The sequence below is a fragment of the Rhipicephalus microplus genome, chromosome 4 (genome assembly GCF_043290135.1).
Source record: "Rhipicephalus microplus isolate Deutch F79 chromosome 4, USDA_Rmic, whole genome shotgun sequence".
NCBI lineage: Eukaryota > Metazoa > Arthropoda > Arachnida > Ixodida > Ixodidae > Rhipicephalus > Rhipicephalus microplus.
This window is the reverse complement of record NC_134703.1, coordinates 12126420-12147094: the sequence shown is the minus strand read 5'-3', so window position 1 is coordinate 12147094 and position 20675 is coordinate 12126420. Positions and strand designations below refer to the sequence as shown.

At 45.8% G+C, this 20675-nt stretch overlaps 1 protein-coding gene across 1 annotated transcript in view; it reads right to left on the bottom strand.

The window, feature by feature from the left end:
- Positions 1-20675, bottom strand: part of LOC119171529 (DC-STAMP domain-containing protein 2) — a 134518-nt gene that overhangs the window by 11220 nt on the left and 102623 nt on the right. Inside the window, exons 8-9 of the mRNA XM_075892053.1 lie at positions 11091-11190; positions 3725-3947 (exon numbers count right to left, since the gene is read on the bottom strand). Coding sequence (XP_075748168.1) covers positions 3725-3947; positions 11091-11190 — 323 coding nt within the window. The remainder of the gene's footprint in view (positions 1-3724; positions 3948-11090; positions 11191-20675) is intronic.

The window sequence follows — 20675 nt, the reverse complement described above, 5'->3', positions numbered from 1 at the left end:
TATTTAAACTTCATTATCAGAATAGTTTGATAATGTCATGATCAACCGCACTTATTCAAATTTTTCTACAGTTATCTCAGCAATGCCTCATTAGCCTAGTCTTGCATATTTACCCTAATTATATACCACGTGCAACTTCACCATGTTTCATGTGTGATTGGATATCAAACTAATTAATCAACCATAACTTGTACGCGTTTTATCAGGTTATACCACGCTCCACTATGTTGAATTAAAATCGGCTACACTTACATGCACTTAACTAGGTTCATTTAAGTTCAACTTAGCCTAACGCGACAAAGGCAAGCTGAGCTGAGAAAATTTAATTTGTGTGCTTGGCTTCACGAGGTTTTGCAAAGCTGGTACGCTTAGTTATGAATCAACCAGCATAAGTAACAATGCTATTCCGGCGCTGGATTCGACAGCGTCGTAGCCTCTACATTTTAAAAAAAACGGCACAAATTCGATGCAGCCAAGGCAGTGACACCAAGGTGTCGCTTGTGCTACTTGCTAGCCGGAGAGAGCGACATGAGGGGCTAACTGATACGACAGGACGCGCACCGCAGCAGGCGTCTCGTCGCCAGATGGCGCATCCATGCCATCGGCCACGCGATCACGACATTTCACACATTTGGGACGTCATGTAACAAGCAGGTGATTTTATGGCACAGAGAATTTTAAATGCCGAAGAACAAAATGGCAAGAAATATGCCACTGTGAAAAAAAGTTCATTCTATTTTTTACGGGGTCGTGCATAAGTGGTAATAACACGATGGATTATTTTCTCGCGATTTGTTGCCTCGCGTAACGATCAGGTAGTGTGCACGGAGTGTTTACTCCAACCATATACAGCTAACGACCATTTCAACAGGCAGCATCGAGGGATATAGTTTAACATTAAAATCAGGCACAATTTTTTTCTTTCAAAGAAAAATTTTGTTTACACCATTTGTGTCAGCGTATTTATGCAAATGCCTGGAGGCCCTTTAGGCAATGTTGTTAATACAAATACGACAGTTGTAAACTATGTTCTACGCCCCTAACACCACTAATTATACATTTTCAAAGAAAAAGGTTGAGAGGTGGATATTAAGAGTAATATAGTAATAGTAACTTTGTTAATATATACACGTACCAAATACTCTCTTTGGACTATTAGCAAACAAATAAGGTAATTTATAATACACACAAGCCTGAATATGAACAAGAAAGTTTAATACTGATTATGAAAAATTATCCCAGCAATCATTCATTGAAAAATGTGGTTTATCCCTCCGTCATAGGAATCTGTATAGCACGAAAGTCAAACGCACCTTCACAGAGGTGGTTGAATGTTTACTGTACCTTGATACAGGGGGATTTGTCGAATGAATATGTTTTAGTGTTTCACAGCCATAGCACCATTCAACGTGGATTTACTCTTGTTGACGCTTGGTACATCTCCATCCCGACGACTAACATCTATGACGAGTTTATTCAACAAGCCATTGTGGTACTTCTGGATGATAACCACAAAAGCATACTCGTAGGAAGAGGTGTGACAGCAAGATGAGCATCGCATCCAGTGATTATCGCACTCGACTGCCAAGCGGAAGGCCGCGGGATCGATTCCCGGCTGCGTTTTTGATGGGGTGGAAATGCCGTAGGCCCGTGGGCTCAGATTTGGGTGCACGTTAAAGAAACCCAGGTGGTCGAAATTTCCGAAGCGCTTTATTACGGTTTCTGTCATAATCATATGATGGTTTGGGGACGTTAAACCTTCTATATTATTATTATTATTATTATTATTATTATTATTATTATTATTATTATTATTATTATTATTATTATTATTACAATGGCAGGAGAAATTGGGCTAAGGGCACAATCTCTCGGCTTGTTGAATTTGTTGTACCTAAGAAAGCGCGTCATGTCGCCCCTGTAGCCCGGCCACGATGTTTCTCGGGGCACGCGTGAGCGAAAAACGCGCCCTCACATCCACATCAGGCGAGCATGTGTCACAGGGCTATTTCTCGGTTCCATGGATGCCAATTGCACTTGTATAGAAAACGCGCCCAGTGAGTATACGCTTTGCAGGTGCTAATCGAGGAGGCCGCTGCAAGAAGGCCACTACCGCGACGACGAAGAGAACTGTCAGAGTAAAGTGCGACATATAGTCGCGAAAGCAATGTCTCGCGGAAAATCTTCTTCTTTTCCAGCTACAGCTAGAGTTCGTACTTTGCCAGATTTCTTGTTAGCGGCGCCATTTAACGACTTATCTCGGGGAGGGTGCCTCGAGGAAGAATGAGAGTCTGAACCGAAAGAGCTGCATCCAGTCGGTCACTGTGCGCTTCCCGCCAAAGCAGGCACCGCGCCGTGATTTTGACCGGACTGCAGAAATTAGGTGCCTTTCTCCTTCTAACCACTGAGCCCCACGCTTCAAACGAACGAGCCGCCGCTTCGGTCCTCCGGATAAAAAGGGGACCGAAATTTGAGCAATTGTTAGCGCGTGAAGGCCGTTTCGGAGAATGCGCCCGTTTCCAGAAATGGCACAGTTTTGCCGCGAGGCAGGCTTCACGCGACCACGAAAACTCATGCAGGATTGGTTATGCTCAGCTTGCCTGGTTGGTCCGCGCACCCGTGGATGCTGGAAAACCCTATTCAAGCAGCGACTCGGGCCCTTTTTGGGGTGAGCGGAGTCGGGTTCAGCAGCGCATCTCTCCACCGGAGACCAGTCATGCAAACCGAGGGGTATGCCACCATTTTCCATGTTTTGTATTTGTGACCTAGTGCATTATGTAAACTCAAGTTGTATTAGCTAAATAAACTCCCATTGAGTGCTCCCCGAAGTCGTCGTGTCGACTTGTCATCGCTTGCCTGTGCGGGATCGCTCCTACGCTTCTTCGCCTCGACGGTCTCCAGATGCGTCTAGCTTAAACAACCCCGAAGTTTCACTACAATATATAAACCGCGTTTATATAGTATAGCAGTTCGAGTCTGTAAGTTGTATTTCTTCTCTTCTCAAGTACTTTTGGCCCATTGGAAAAACTTCTTCAGCGTATGCATATATATATATATATAGATATATATATATATATATATATATATATATATATATATATATATATATATATATATATATATATATATATATATATATATATATTGTCACGTCGCTACCGGGGGTGTCGACAAGGTTTATTGATGTCCGAGCAACAGGGCTCACCCAAGCGCGTCGGTTGGGCTTGTTTGCCAGAGCGGGGTCCACGCGCGCTTCTTTCTTTTCTGTGGTGTGTGCCTTCACCTTGGCATACGACCCACTACTAGAAGTAGGTGGCAATATTCTGTCTGTCTGTCTGTCTGTCTGTCTGTCTGTCTGTCTGTCTGTGTGTGTCTGTCTGTCTGTCTGTCTGCCTGTCTGTTCATCCGTCCGTCCTTCCGTCCGTCCGTCTGTCTGTCTGTCCATCCGTCTGCCTGTCTGTCCTTCCATCTATCCTCTTTACGTTTTCATCTTTAACCTATCCTCTTTAACCTTCAACTATACAAAAATCCCTAACGCCATGAAGTGATAGTCACAAAAACATAGTAGCTCGGCTATACACAAGTGATCAATAATGCCCTCATTATTTGTGTTTGTGCTAACGTCTTTTGTGTGGACGAGCTTTTCCAAGCGCCCTGAGTCAATGACTGCTAATTATGCCCTCCTTCAAGCCTGGAAACCTTGGGTAAGTGTGTGTACACTTACGTCCAGCGCTCACGTTGATCTTGCCGAGGGCTCTGACAAACGCGACGAGCCGATAGAGGGTGTAGTCCAGAAGCAAAGCGACGACCGTGTGCGCGGCACTGATGGCGAACGTCCAGAGGTGCTCCCACAAACCCTGCGACTCGTGGCGAGTCATGCGAGCCGAGAAAGGAGTCACAAAGCTGCGCCTCTCGTACGTCTTCAGCGGCAAGATGGTCTCGAGACCCTGCGAGTGCCATTACATGCGGACATTGACAAGAAAGTCATTGTTCCTCGACACTCTGTAATGTAGCTATACCATTCTGAGCATTGATGACAGCGGCGTCTGGACTTGTTCACAATGCCTGGGTCGCCCAACCAAGCTGGTCGCAAAACGACAGGTCTACCCTTCTGAACAAATCACATAAACATGAACAGGTAGTCAGACCTTTTCACGGATCGATTGAAGTGCAAGAAGACGTGAATTATGTGTGACGATGGGTATAGGTCAAATGCAGGTGTGAATATTGACTGCGTAAAGTCGTTTTTTTTAATCATCATTTGCAAGAGGTTGCGCAAGCACTGCTAGTCGCAGGGCTGAATGAGACTTTACAATTATATTCTCTAAAATGCATGCCTATTGCTGTCAATGACCATATTTTCTCGCATACTGTTTGTCTACTGGCTGGTGCTGGTTTGTTTTGGCTAACAGCTAGTTACTGTCGAGTAGAGTTAGATATTTGTTGTTATGTCTGCAATATCGTTTTCATTCAATCCCAAGTTAATTATTGAAATGCAAGCAGTTAAAACAGCTGAACTTTGAAAACTCATATATGAATATTAAAAAGGCACTAATAAAATCATTTTGTTTCTAACCGAAACATCAAAATGATGCTGTGATTACCAATGTTATATCTTGCCGGAAGCTTCTCCTCCAAATTTTCAAGTAAGATACGACTGTTTCGGAAGTTTTGCGAAGCCAAGTTAGGTAATTGAAAGAAACCTTGCGTGGTGACACCCAAGGAATGAATGCAGGGCCATTCCATTTCGTAGAGTTCCCACTGCTCCATTTACCGGAGCTGCTGATGACGTCAGTGTTTGAACAGCGCTGCGCTTTCTGCGCCTCCTTTTCTATGTTTGTCTGTGGTTCCGCTGTCAATCTATCATAGGGTAAGCATGTGCGATTGGCCCACCACGAATACAGTTGTGAGACTCGCTAAATCGGTGTGCTCCATGCGCGCTACATTTTGCTGCGCATGTCAAGCTGGCCACGGCCGGGTGGGATAAAATGCGACGATGTTTTTTAAATATTGATTTTTATTAGACTACTTACAAATAATTATCAATACAGAAGCTTTCCATTGGTTGTAACGTATGTGCTACACGAATACTTCCACGTTGCTACCGTTCAAAATATTATTCTAAATGTAGGTATAAAAAATGCCCCAGATGCCTCATTTTGCCTCAACCTGCGAAGAAAAACGAGACGCTGCGTAGGGCAAAAGGAGACATCGTGGAAAAAGTTCATTCATTCAGTTTCTTTCGGTAGAAAGACAGCAGTAGAAATTTACTCGGTGTGTGCTCCGAGCATTGAATCTAGACAGAACCCGGTGTTGTGTTTCTCCTTGCAGATCAATCACCGTCAGTCTTTCATTGTGCTAATGTTGTCTTTTGTTGAACGCTTATAGTTCATTAATTTATTACACTATTGGAGGCTGGATATGTGCTGAGGGCCCTTCTTCACCTTTTTTGCTTTTATGCATAACTGCTGAGGCGTCTCATGACTTTAACATCATCCACGGGGTTTTGTGAAGCAATGAATTGAGAACTGTGCTACATTCAGATTTCTTAGTGTCTGTATTTTTTTTCTTCATTGAGAGTATTAAAAGAAACGTCGTTAAAAATCAATCCCAAGACGTGTTTGCAAATGACTTGCCTTGGTGGTGGTGGCAGAAAACATTTTATTACTTAAAATGTACCAGAGAGATGCGGCATATTGCATGCTTTAGTAGCAATACCCTATTCTGGGACGCCAATGAAATTGGCCGCTGCCTGAGGCGCCTCACCAAGGAGCATCGAGCATCCAAGGTGGAGCAGCCGAGCAGGTACTCCTCCCAAGCCTCTCTAGTTGGGATGGAGTTTAAATGCGAAGCATTTTTAGTGAACTTTGGCGACTTTAAATCTATCTATCTATCTATCTATCTATCTATCTATCTATCTATCTATCTATCTATCTATCTATCTATCTATCTATCTATCTATCTATCTATCTATCTATCTATCTATCTATCTATATTTTATCTGTCCTGATGGTTTGTATAAGGGGATCAATAGGCGAGAGCAGACCTATCTCGCACCCAGGCGCCTTTGGCGGTATACCCTCGCTCCCAGAGACACCATAATTTGTTTAGAACTGCCAAGACGCACCTCGCTAGCAAGGCATGCAGCGGCTCTGGGAGTTTAAATGCGAAAAAGCCTCTGTTCACGCTACTCTTGCTTATAAAATGTCATCTGATGCGACAAAAACCAGTGCCAGAAGAAGATATTGCAGAGCGCACTGCGCGTGAAGTTCACAGCGCATCGCGGCAATTATGCCAGGGCGGTGTTTTACGATTGCACAGATTTCCGTCCACAACAAAAAACACTGAGCTCTGCCACCTCAGGATATAATCGCAATCGACAGGAAAAACTAAGAGTCCAGTAAAGTGTACAAGTAAGTATATACAAATAGCGTTTATTCAAGCGACTCCAGCTGTTCCACTTTACAGCTGCGATTTACGTGCAGTATGCCTGTAGTATGCGGCACAAAACTATTGCCGTACACTTTCGCAGGCTGCATGTCAATACTAGCATATAGCACCGCCGTGGTGGTCTAGTGGCTAAGGTACTCGGTTATTGACCCACAGGTCGCGTGTTCGAATCCCGGCTGCGGCGGCTGTTTTTCCGATGGAAGCGGAAATGTTGTAAGCCCGTGTGCTCAGATATGGGTGCACGTTAAAGAACCACAGGGGGTCGAAATTTCCGGAGCCCTCCACTACGGCGTCTCTCATAATCATATCGTGGTTTTGGGACGTTAAACCCCACAGATCAACCAATACTAGCATATACGTATTACGACTCACGCGTGGATGCACGCACCGCGCATGTTTAGTACAACTGCAACGGCCGACTATCGCGATGCATGAACGGCGCGGAAAGCATGACTTTGGACTCGGTCGAACTGCGACATGCCTTGACTGTTCCTAGGTGAATCTACACGTGCTTTCGGCCGGCATCACCGCAGCATTTTAAAATCTTGTTCTGGCTGGTACTTTTGCACCACGTGTGTTTCGAGCGCCTAGCAGGACTAGTAATCGACACACATGCGGTCCATGAGCATAAGTTGGAGCCAGATACTAGCGCTACGTTGACGCTGGCTTGGCGTCTCTCATAATCATATGGTGGTTCTGGGACGTTAAACCCCACATATCAATTAACGTAAAAAAGTGTGCGTGTGCCACCTATCGTTTAGTACTTGGAATGTCCGCTGGATTGCGGTGCTTCTATATGGGGAATATATATATATTGTCCCCTTTTATTTTTGTTATATATAAATGACCTACCAAACCGGGTACGGTCCCGATAAGGTTGTTTGCCGACGACTGTGTTGTTTATAGCAGAATCGAGACTGAACATGACCAAGTTAATCTAAACAACAATCTTCAAAGAATAAAGGATTGGTGCGAAGAATGGCAAATGAGTTTGAACACAGAAAAAACAGTCTTTATGACTATAACTAGAAAGAAAGCACCTCTAGATTACAACTACCAGATTGGCAATGCTTTCCTTAAGCGTGTACAAAACTATAAATATCTTGGGTTATGGTTCACGCCCGACCTCCGGTGGAACACTCATATTGATAATGTATGCTCCAGGGCTACCAAGACACTGTATAGCCTTAGACGTAATCTTTATACCGCCCCATCTGATATAAAGTGTCTTGCTTACAAAACCCTTGTCAGACCTATTATCGAATATGCTAAAATTGTCTGGGACCCTTACACTAAGACAAACTGCAATAAAATAGCAAAAATACAGCGACTTGGTACGAGATTTATTTTTAATAAATATCGCCGACATCATTCACCTACTGAACTTTGTAAAAAAGCTGGACTGGATAGTCTTGAACTTAGGACGAGGATTGAGCGTCTGAAATTCCTCTTCCAGTTAATTCATAATCATTTTAAACTAAACTATTCAGATTACTTCCAGGTCAACACACAAGAACACTCCAGACATCGCCATAATATGTACATACCACCCCTAGTCCCACGTAACGATTGCTTTAAGTTTAGTTACTTTCCACGTGCTATTGAAGATTGGAATTTGCTGCCAGAGTCTATAATTGGTTGTTCCTCGCTTACATCATTTGAACAGAATCTAAAACGTTTATTTTCTGAATAACAGTGGTGTGCGTGTGTACTTTTTGGTTGCATGAGACTGTAGTAGTTGTCTTTCAAATCTTCAGCATGGTGCAAAAGTGCCGCCTCAAATGCGTCATGTGGTGTTCTGCGCGTATGTATTGCATTGCATGTGTGTTCCATTTCTTGTTATGTATAACTTCGAGTTGCTGCTCACAATAATACCGAGAAATTATCTCGAGACCTGTACGGTACTTCTTTTTCGCAAATAATTGTTTGTACCTCCACCCTGTAACGGCCCACTTCTGGGCTAACAGTATAAATAAATGAAATGAAATGAAATGAAATGATGAAAAGATGCGAGATGGTGGTACTTGGAGTGTTGAATGGATGGATGAACGGACACAGAGGCAGATGCATGGATGGACGCATGAACGGATGCATGGACGAACGCCGGTACGGACGCACGAACAGACGCACGCACGGACGGGCGCATCGACGCATGGACGGTCACACAGACGGACGCATGGACGGACGGATCCAAGAACGAATGGACGGAAGAATGCGTCGCCCCACTCTCCATCATTCACTCTGTGGATATGCTGCCATTTTTTTACCAATTCAGTGCCTGTTATAAAATTGTTTTTGCAAATGGTTGTGGCAATGGGAGCCCACAGGTTTGACTGCCTTGTGTGGAGACCCTTTGTTCAACCGAGGATTGAAAAGAGTGTGTTTGAACGTGAAATGAAGCGGAGCTTCGGGCTTGGACTCGGGCAGACGCCTGAGACTGCAATAAAACGTCTCTTTACCGGACTACAGCTTTTCCTTCGGACTGCCATAGAGCACTCGAGTCATCGAGGAGCACCAATTCCGAACCTCAAATACTTTCCCTCCTAAGCTAGGGAAGAAGATAGTCTAGGAGAAAGAAATTAACTAAGATTGTCACCGGGACGAAGACAAGCGTTTGAGTTTGTTTCAGCGTTTCCTTGAAGAGACATTTTCGAGGCACGATCAAAAAATAGTGGAGTATACACGTATAGAAAATATTTAAGGCCGCTAAGTGTTCTTGCGCAGTTTATGACGCGTGAGATTGCGTTTGTAGAGCGGCAAGTTTGTTCCCGTTGATTGAAATACCTGCTAAGTGGTTTCGTGAGTTTTACTTGGTAGCTTCTGACTGCAAAGTTGTGTGATGCTTTTGCTGAGAACTTTGTTTTTGTCGCAAGCTTTTGCTTAACTCGGTCTTTGGAACGCCACGGGCGTTGTTAATACGCTAAAAAAACCAACGTTTAAATTATGCCTCGTTTCGTGGTGATTTTAGGTGGGCCGATACGCCAGCCGTTGGAATCTGCCTGATGACTGCCTGCCCAAGAACGTAATCAGTGACCCTTTTCATTTCAGGTGAGTCAAACGGGCAGCTTTCATGGAGAGTATTGAGACCTATACTCTACGAATGACTGGCCCTCCTAGGGCAAACTGTTCACATATTTGGTGCAATAGGTACTCCTAATAACAATTCCGAATCGAACCTGTGATGTGCAGCTACGAAACGCGTTATTTGCAGCCCACTGTGCCGATGCGTGTGAAAGCGCCTCTTCTGGGAGAAGCGGTGGCGTCAAAGTGGGAGCGAGGTGAACTAGGCGCTTGATTTGGTTGATGTGTGGTGTTTAACGTCCCAAAACCACCATATGATTATGAGAGACGCTGTAGTGGAGGGCTTCGGAAATTCCGACCACCTGGGGTTCTTTAACGTGCACCCAAATCTGAGCACAAGGGCCTACAAAATTTTCGCCTCCATTGGAAATGCAGCCGCCGCAGCCGGGATTCGAACCCGCGACCTGCGGGTCGACGAGATGCACTAGGCGCGTCCCGCCGCTTCGGCGGCACACAGCAGGCCGTATCTTGTTTTTTTTTTTTTTTTTATCCAGCGGCCGGGGTACTACGTCCACCACTTCGCGCAGCTGGGATGATTTTAAAGTGACATACCAACCTTCTTTATTCAACGCGAATGAAGAAGGTTGATAAGTCACTTTATATGTCAATCGATTCCCGCTGTATGTGGGATCTGTCATTTGTTTCTGTGTGGCATGGCTGTCAGCGGCATGTGGCCGAAGTGTTCTTAAAAGTTAAATACTGCTCCGTTTCTTTGGTTAATTATGTTGCTTCACACGCTGTTTGTTTTTTTTAACCTGGTCTCGAGCATTGCTAGCCTAGCTGCAGGCTTTTAAACACACACAGAGCTGAGTAAAGAAGGAAGGGCGTGCAAATAGAACACGGCAAACAACTGAAGGAGCATACAACAAAAAAGAAGGCACCAAAAGTTATCTGCAATATGCGAACCGTTCAGTATGGCGTTGTTCTACGCAGGGGACAATCGTAGATGCATTTGGTTTCCCCTTTATGCAGGGTCACTGACGGTTGGCCATCGATATGTCAACCCTAAATCATCATACGCCGTTTCAATCAATCATCATTTCTACGTCGGTAAAAAACTGCGCATTGTTCAAATTATGAAGTGTGCTTACACTATCGACAATGTAAAGAAAGATTAGAAGGTGAGGCTCCTATCAGCGATGGCTTATGTTCCGATAATTTCTGGTTAATACAGCTCACAGTTAAAAACAGCTCCATCGTTTATTAAGCTACAGAACTGAAGGATAACCCAATAACTGCCGGAGCACAGTTTAACCCCCCATGTTCTGATTATTTTTTTTTTCATGAAGTTACGCGTATTGAACCAAACAGCTGCACCCAGCTGTCAAAGTTTACGTTGAGCTTTCGCTACGTTGTGGAAGCATGCGAAGGGAAAAATTGCGAAAGCAGTTATATTAGTCAGCTACACAGATCAAATGCTCGAGTGGTAACTCGTTTATATTGCGTCACAAGCGCGAAAGTGCGTTTCTGTTTCCTTTTTTTTTTTCGTTTTGGTACCTTCATGTCAGAGGTGACGATCATATGTGAAAACCTGGTGCTGTACATCACGTAGAACAAACCTGGAGTGCACGGCGCTTGTCGACGGCTTCTACCATCCAGGTAATGTAGTAATTGTCGAAGTCGTCCTCCCGCATGTATCGGTAACGGTACTGCATTGCCCTGAAGGATTTAAAAACAAAAAGATGGCACTCGTTGTGAGACATATCTCGGAGCTGACAGCTGCAGAATTCTGACAGGAGCACGTTTCAGTGTGCTGAAACTTCATCGTACATCAGAAACCATAGCGCACTTCCCGAACACAACACGGGATGACTCCAGAACAATCACTTTGCTGATCCTGCGCATATATAAACACGCATCCGAAACTACAACAGGAAAACAACTGACAGAAAGCAAGAAGGTGAATCGACCCATGTCGTCTAAGCCAAACGATGAAGCTCTTTCTTAGGTTAAAAAAAAGAGACAGCATGCTGACGCACTCCTTACATGTCCATGATATCTTAGACGCCTCTGCGATTCCGCTCGTAATCTGGTTGAAGGGGCGGTGCAGAAGAAACTGTCTGATTTAAGATAGGCAAACGCTAAAAGAGAGCTTAGCGCCACATTTCTCACAATGGGCAACAAGTAGGACAGATAAGTGTGGTTTAACGTCCCGAAACCACCATATGATTATGAGAGACACTGTAGCAGAGGGCTCCGGAATTTCAACCTCATGGGGTTCTTTAACGTGCACCCAAATTGGAGAACACGGGGCCATCACTTTCGCCTCCATCAAAGATGCAACCACGCAGCCGCGATTCGATCCCGCGACATGCGGGTCACATTTGCAGCAAGTGGTCCACTACGGCAGCATTGACACTTTAGTGCTCTTCTCGATCAGGCATCTGCTAGTCTTGCCGACGTCATCTTTTTTTTCACGTCACAGTGAAGTTTCGTAAACAACGCCTCTTGTGGATACTACGTAAATAGAAGGCGTTACCTATAGAAATGCCGCCCACTTCCGCCACAGTGGGGAACTCGAGTAAATACGTCGCAGAGTGGTGGGTGTAACGCGTGAATGTTGCGTAATTGGGTATGGCTTGGGAATGCTTCATTGTTATTTCATCTTCGTTATTCCTATTTATTGACTGATGAAGAAGCATTGCTTCTACGAGTGGTGGGACGCTGATGTGCAATTTCAATGTTTACAAACACAGGCCCTAGAAGACATCCGGTTTTGTACGCCGATGTGCATTGATAGCATTGGTAGACAACAAAAGCTTTAGCAAATAAATAGCCCGCTGATTTTCTACAGCTTCATTCACTAGTTTGGCAAAATAAGCCTGCGAATTTAATCCAGCCAGCACGGTGTCCATAACTAGCCGGAATGTCGCGGGCGTCAAGCAAAGACTAAATGGCATTACCTTAAACACGAAGAGGCCGTCTGGTGTAATAAACACAATCTTCTCTCGATCTGTCTCGTCGACTTCAATTTCTCAATAGCTGGTCTTGAGGTTCATCGACAAAAGATACTTCGCGTAGTGTAGTGGATCCCGGGTGTCGACAATACGTGGGAGAGGGTGCACATCCTCTTTAGTGATTTTGTCAAGGCGGCGTTATTCGACGCAAAAACGTAGGGTTCCGTCCTCTCTCTTCACTAACACTACTGATGACGCCACGGACTGTTGGATGGCTGAATGTTGTCGTCACGTAGCATTTCGTCGACTAAACATGTTTCCTCATGGCCTCGCGTTCACGTGTCGAAACTCGATACGGCCTCCGTCGAAGTCTTCGGGCACTTTCTCCAGTTGTGATACGATTTCATGACTGTGGTTTTTCAAATTCTTGATGAAGACGAGGAAAAGCAGGGTCTTTAGCTGGTCTTGCTCGCGCTTCGGATGGCTCGGGTTGACGTAGAAATCTGGTTGGGGGCCCAGATTCGTCAAGCTTCGGCAGCATCGAAGACAGTGAGAGAATCTCTGGCGTTCGCGAATTCGTCGAAGTAGGCGACCGTCATACGAACATTGAAGTGCCTTTATTCGTGGCCGAAGTTTGTCAGCACTGCCTTTGTGTGGCCGTCACGCAGCTCAGCTACGCCTCTTGGGATACAAATCTGACGGTTAAAGAGCAGGTGCTGATCACCATCGATGATGCCTTCAAGGTTGTCGGCTTTTTTGGTGCCGACGGAAATGGTCATGCTGAAGAAAGGCCCCAAGGTGACCTGCTCTTCTATCACATTCATTGCGTGATTTTCCGGCGTCGTGTAGGGTGGCAGATCTTTTTCTGAGGTTAGTGTTATTGATTCAGACCTCAGAGCAATGACGGCGCCATGGTGCCTTATGAAGTTCATTCCGAGTATGCGTTACTGGAACACATTTGTAAGATAACAAAACTCGCAGGATAAGTCCGGTCGTTCATTGGGACTCTGGCTGTGCAAACTCCTACCGGCGTTATCCGGTGGCCTCCAACAGCCTGGGTTTCGGCTCCATTCCAAGCAGTCCTTAGTTTCTTCAGCTCGAAGACGAACGGCCCACTGATAACGGAATAGCCGACGCCAGAGTCGACGAGAGCGGTGACGTTGTGACCATCGATGAGAATGTTGAGGTTGCTAGTTCGTCGCCTGACGTTGCGATTGGGTCGTGGCGTCGGATCCCGGCTACGACGGATTGTACCACTGTTTCGACGTTGCGTCATCAGGTCTTCTTGAGGCATAAATTTGCGACGTCGGGGCTACGTTGAGGTGGTGGCGGGTTCTTGAAGTTTCGTCGTGGCATCGTCGTTGGTGGTGGAGGATCTTCGGCAGTTCGTCCTACAGCAACCACACTTTTATTGGTTGCTGCCCTTAGTTCCGTACCTTAGTTTTCCGAGTATGGGCTCGGGAAAGGGCCTGGAGTAGGACCGGTGTACTGGCCGCGTTGGGGTAACATGTAGCGGCCTGGCCACGGTGAACGGTATGGTCGTCGGGGTTTCCATTTTAGTCCTGTGAGGTAGTCAGTGATATCTTGAGGTTGTTCACTTGAGCTCGGACACGGCGCGTGCACTTCGAAATCCTGCAGCTCTATTTGTTGGTTCTGGCAGCGGCGGCCAGCTTCCCCGTAGTGGGCTGTGGTCGGGAGCGCACCAAACGTCGGTCTGCTTCGGTGTGTTTCGCTAGTCGGCTGACGGGTGATATGAGGACGGTGGGGATGGCAGTGTTGTCTGGCGGCGAAACTACGGCGATGCAGCATCCTGGTGTCGGCGACGAGAAGGGGTCTGACGGCGGGTGGCTGCGGCATAGCTCATGACTTGAACCCGCTGCTGTGGAAGCTTCGGGACGCCCTGCGATGGCTGGATCTCCGGGCGTACGACGTCCGCGGTGGAGTTAACTTGAGGTTGTGCTGAAGGTAGCAATTTCCGCAGCTCTCGTTGCCGGTTACTCTGATCGTCTCACGCATTTCGGTGGTTCCTGGCACTTTGAGTCGACGCAGCTTGTAGCTGAGAAGCTGCGGTTGTATTGCTATGTCCGCCTCTCGAACGTCTCCTCAATTGTAGATGCTTCCGAAGCGAATTCGGCAACCGTCACGGGTGGGTTCCCGATCAATTCGGCGAAGACTTCTTGCTTGACACCCCTCACAAGGAAGCTCACTTTCTTCTCCTCGGTCATGTTGCGATCGACGTGACGAAACAGCTGGGTCATCTCTTCGACGAAGATGTTCACGTTTTCATTGGGAAGTTGCACACGTGTCTCAAAGGCAGTAGTGGCACGTTCCTTATGAATAACGCTCTCTAAGGAGCTCAGGAACGTCGTCCGAAAGAGATCCCAGGTTCGTAGTGTGGATTCCCGAGTATCAAACCACGTCTTCGCGGCGTCTTCTAGATAAAGGTGGACGCTGTGCAGTTTTTGTTCGAGGTCCCAACTGTTCAAGGCAGCGACTCAATCGTGGGTCACCAGCCTGCTTTTGGATCTTGGGTGATAACGAAAAATGGGAGGCTCATTGGCTGCTGGAGCAGGATGGGTGCAACAGGGGCTGTCATCGTCACAGTGGGCAAGGTCAGGTTTTTAGGATTCCGGGTTGGGTCAGGTAGAGGCCAAAACTCTGGTGGGAGCCCTTACTGCCTGAGGCTGCCTCACTGCTCAGCGTTGGTGTCGATGTCCCCTTGACGGTGTAGGCTCGGCCCGCAGCTGGAGGGGGGCGTTTGGTACATGGATAGAAAGGCACCTCTACCCGATGTCACGGAGTTGTGACGCAGACAAAGGGAGCAGACTGGATAATCAGATGAAACTGTTTATTTGGCCGAACCTGCTCTGTTTATTTGGCCAGCCTTTATTTGGTCAAATGAAACTGTTTGTTTCGCCGAACATTACAGAATGGTCTGTAATGCTCGCGAAGTAGGCGTAATTTTAACAAAGCGATCTACTATAGTCCTGAAGCTTCTTGAACACTGCAGGCGTGGTTTACGCCCAGAATTTCAAGTTGTGTAACTGGCTTAAGGAAGAAATGAGGCGACAGACAGACACATAGATAGATAGATAGATAGATAGATAGATAGATAGATAGATAGATAGATAGATAGATAGATAGATAGATAGATAGATAGATAGATAGATAGATAGATAGATAGATAGATAGATAGATAGATAGATAGATAGATAGATAGATAGATAGATAGATAGATAGATAGATAGATAGATAGATAGATAGATAGATAGATAGATAGATAGATAGATAGATAGATAGATAGATAGATAGATAGATAGATAGATAGATAGCAAATTGTCTGCAGATACGAAAAGAAAGGCTTCGCATTGAAGAGAAAGAAGCATCGCAAGACAGCGACTGTTTGATGACTTCCTGGGTAAGCACTACTGTGCACGCTGGGTGTTAACCAGTGCAGTTGGTATGACGCAACAATGTGGGTAGGTCCATCTCCATGGGCTCACGAGATCAGCGGGAGAAGCCAAGACGACGCTGATGAAGGCAGTGTAGCCATTTGGTTGTTCCTGCTATGACGTAAGCCGTTCCGAAACCCGGAAAATTAAGTCGCCGCGTTTTTTGCACGTCCAATTACAACAGCGTCTGGTTGCTAATTTAATTATGTTATTGACAATTTCGATCACGAACCACGAAGTGACTATGCAAACGAGGCACAAGTTCGGGAAAACATGGATGATTTAAGAGACAGGTAACAGCTGCCGCCAACGTCTCGAGAAGTGATGTTACCTCCTTGAATTCGGCAAACAGCTTGAAGAGGATTCGTCGAAATGACGGCGATACCCACTTTTCAAAGACATAATCACGTGGCACCTCATAAGAGATGTTCGATGTCTGGATTAGAAATGCCCTCCTCACTTACAGCAGCGTACCGTTCATATGGCGGGGTCAGCTGCCAATAAGCCCCGTAACCGCTACACCAACGCAGCGGAGGTGCAATGTTATCGTGGTTTTGCTTACGCGCTTAGTCTGTCTACATTCATCTAAACTCCGCATCAATCATATATCCTTTAATGCTGGAAGCAATTACACCATGAGATATTCATACTAACCGTATCCTGTGTGACTCATAAGACCGTCACGGTTTCATAGAGGCTATGTGTTTTGAGTATGTCATATAGTTTAAAGTTAGAGCGACGAAGTCCAGGCAAGTACATACATTGATCATCGTTCATAGGTCGACTTATCCACTCCTACAGCCACTATCACCAGCCCCTTGTATCTTTTCGAAAAAACTCGGTGGCCCGAGAACGCATGGGCTGGGTGGAGCCGAGTCCCACCGACTGCAGCATCACTGCTTCTCCAAGGTTGGATGACTCCAAGAGAATCCGCAACGGATGCCAAAATTAAAATGAAGCGACGCCTCGGGGTTAAATGTGTGAAGCTCTAAGATTGCATCAGGAACACTTGACAATCGTAATAGCCATAACATTGGGCATTAAGAACAAGTCCCGCTGATCATAGAGGTCCACTGAACTTCGGGTCAACTTCCTTCGGGTGCGTTTAGGGTCGAGAAAGAAAAAAAAGTTAGGAGTTGCTAAAGCTCCGCCTTTAAGATTTGAAAGGGATAGCGATAGTCTTGTCTTAGTGCGTACTTTCAACACATAGTGTCATTATGAAACCTTCTCGAACTTTCCTTTGATGATGATGATGATGTGTGGCGCTTTGTGACGCAAGGGCCAATTGATGCCCAAAGAGCGCCATTTCGATGAGTATAGAGATGCGGACAATGATATGTTGCGTGGCTGCATAGGGCCTTAAAATTCCTCGCGATAATGCGGGTAAAAACATAAGTATTAAGATCATGACAGTGGCGTGATATGCATAGTAAAAAGGGTGACAAAGGTTTTGATAATAAAAACATGAACTTTCCTTTCCTTTGTGGGATTAGGTGCAATTGCGTGTGTGCATTTTGTAGTGGGTGACCGGTTTTAAACCACGAAGCAATTATGATAATCACATGTTCTAACACCCGACAGCAATGGGCGCTTGTGCCACGCATTATTACTGCAATATTTTATGTTGTATTCTGAAGCATGTATACAGGACGCATGTGCTTGTAATGCTTGAAAGTTACTTTATTTGCATTTCCAAGAAGAGGAAGTTATTTCCACTGTGTTCCCAAGCAGATGTATGGCTGTGTGGAACATCCACTTACCACGCAAACGACCTGGGTTCGACCCCCACTCTGACCCAGGATTTTTTCAGTTGCATCATTCTTAATTTCTCGGACACGCATAAGATGATGATTTTTCGCTCACTTCCAATGATGCCAACGCCAGAATTTCTGCGATACGAGCTCTTTACCGCTATCGCGTTAAAAAAATTCACACCCTGTAGTCTAACTTATCCCAAGGTATACGTGCGCTTTCGGTATCAGTTGACGTGGTTGTTATGCCTGCTCTTGACAAAGTGCGTGGGCCAATCGAAGCGATTGGCACAATAAGAGCCTCTCGGTGGAAATGCCGACGCGAAAAGCAACAGCCTCCCCTGGGTTCGGGCGACGTATTGTGCGTTAACTTTGTTTCTTCGCGCAATTTTTCTTTTTCAACGTGACAGACCGATGGAACCCGTAAGCTAATATAGAAGAATGTGGAAGCTACAGAGTCGCAATATCGTCTCGGACACCGAATGATCACACAGTCTGGTTTCGGCAAATGGTACTGCCATTCCAGACATAGCAACTGTTTATTGAAAAAAGGGCAGCACACGGGAGCAGAAAAGCGATATACTTCTGAATTGGCCACATGACAAGCCTAAAGCCTCAAACAAACTATTTTTCCGGCAACAAAATTTTAAATAAAGCAAACAAAGAGAGCTAATAAGAATGCTGTCAACTTGTTCGAAGCGCGCGTAGGCACATGCGATTCAAAAACAATCACACATGAATACGTGGCGCAGAATAGGGCGAGCATGTGCGCCCCTCCGGCAATTGATCTGATTTCAAGTATCGCCGTCAAATTTGATTCTCAAGCGTGCTGTGGCGCGACGAGGCTGGAAGACTCGAGAGCGGGTGTGTGAGGGGCATCTCACTGTCGGTTCCTGTTAGCGCGGAAACAGCGAGAGTTCTTTCAGGTTTCACGGAGGCCCATGCAAAGTGCAGCCGGGGGTCAGCGGGACGCTTCCGGATCGTGCGTGCTAATCGCGCCGCGTTCATTATAATGGGGGACCAGTGGTTTTCCCAGCCATTACGAAAAGAGTGCGATGCATGAAAACAAAAAAAAAAACACAAGCGGCCCGTCCCTTCCCCTGGTGTACGTACGAATAAAGCTGGTCAGCTTTAAAAAGTCTGCACTCCGAGCGGAAGAAGAACCCAAACTAATACCAGACATCAGGAGCGAGTCCGCACTTGATGTGGCGTGTGAAAGTCCGGGCGAAGTGGTGTAATGCTTTATCGCTAAGTTATCAGGCGTGCAGTATCTGCCGGAAAAATGCTGGGAATCTGGCCACGCATGCGCGCTTGAGAATGAAGAGAGGCAGAAAATAGAGGTCTGAAAGGTTAATTACGTTGTTCCCTGCCCAAGGAAACGAAAAAGCGGACACAAAAACGGATGGATAGATGAAAAACAAGTGGTGCACACACATTGTGATATTAATTGTGCAATCGCATACGGCCTGTGGGCTCAGTTGTGCTTATGCAGAAGTGATCTTATGAAGAAGTAATCGCACCACTGATCTTTGCCAGCAACGCAGATGATGATCCGGACCTTGATTCTAGCATTCCTTTTTAAATGCGAAGCATTTCTTAGCGACCTTCGGCGACATTGAGCGTATCTATCTATCTATCTATCTATCTATCTATCTATCTATCTATCTATCTATCTATCTATCTATCTATCTATCTATCTATCTATCTATCTATCTATCTATCTATCTATCTATCTATCTATCTATCTATCTATCTATCTATCTAGCCGCATAAGACATTTAGCTCTAGCTCTCCTGGCAGTTCCTATAATAATATCGATACCGAACTCAGTATGACTTAGCATGATGGTATGAAGAACATATTTGACTAGCCATAACATGAAAATCATTACATGTATGTCATGAATGTCATGATTTACATTTCATGATACTGCAGCTCTTGCGGTGGTTTCGTTCACATGGCATGTTGCAAAACAGGTATGGTATGACATGATTGCATGCCAAACACAAGTGCCCAACCCTTACATGAAGATCATGACATGGGTGTCATGTAACAACATCACTACATGCCACGTTCTTGATACAATCTCGGCCTTTTCGCTAGCGTCACATATACCAAATTTGGTACTACGGTACGTGAATCAAGGACGAAGGTATGATACTGGTGCAAACATGATAAACACAAGATGTGTGCCATGCAACAACATGACTACATGCTACGCTCATGATGCGCTGGCGACCGTTTCGCTACCTTCACACGTACCAAACTTGGTGTTACGCGACGCGAACGGAGGAAATGCGTAAATTACACATCCAAAGATGATAATCATGACATGCGTGTCATGTAACAACAGGGCATACCTACATGCCACACTCATGATGCGCTCGCGGCCGTTTTGCTAGCTTCACACATGTCACATTTGGTATTACGTGCCGTCAATGAATGACGAATGTATGTGACTGGTGCAAACATGATAATCATGAGATGTGTGTCATGTGAGAACATGACTACATACCAAAGTCAATGCGCCAATACATTTCGACGTGAAGCGGTTCGCGTGCTCGTTGGCGTTCATTTCGTCACGTCACGCCAGCGTTGCCACGCCAGGCGCCGGATCTGTCATATACTCACAGGCGCATGCCGCGCTGCGTTGCTTTGACGCATGCACGTTTCAGGGCGTCCAGCGTCCCTCCGTCACGAAAAGAGGGAGACCCAGTGTTGTCTGGGTAACACATCGGGCGCGAAATGCGGCAGGTCGTATTTTGCGCCAGTTGCCGTTGGGCCGCGCTGACGGACGCTGGTTGCGCATCGCGTCAGACTATAGAGTGCTCGCGTTATTCTAACGTAGCCTCGTTGTGCCCAGCGTGCGCGCGTGTCAACGCTACATTGGAGTACATCGAGCCCTTCATGATGCGCTCGCGGCCGTTTTGTTAGCTCCACATATACCAAATTTAGTGTTACGCAACGTCGATGGATGACGAAAGTATATGACTGGTGCAAACATCATAATGCTGACAAGTGTGTCATTTAGGAAAATTACAACA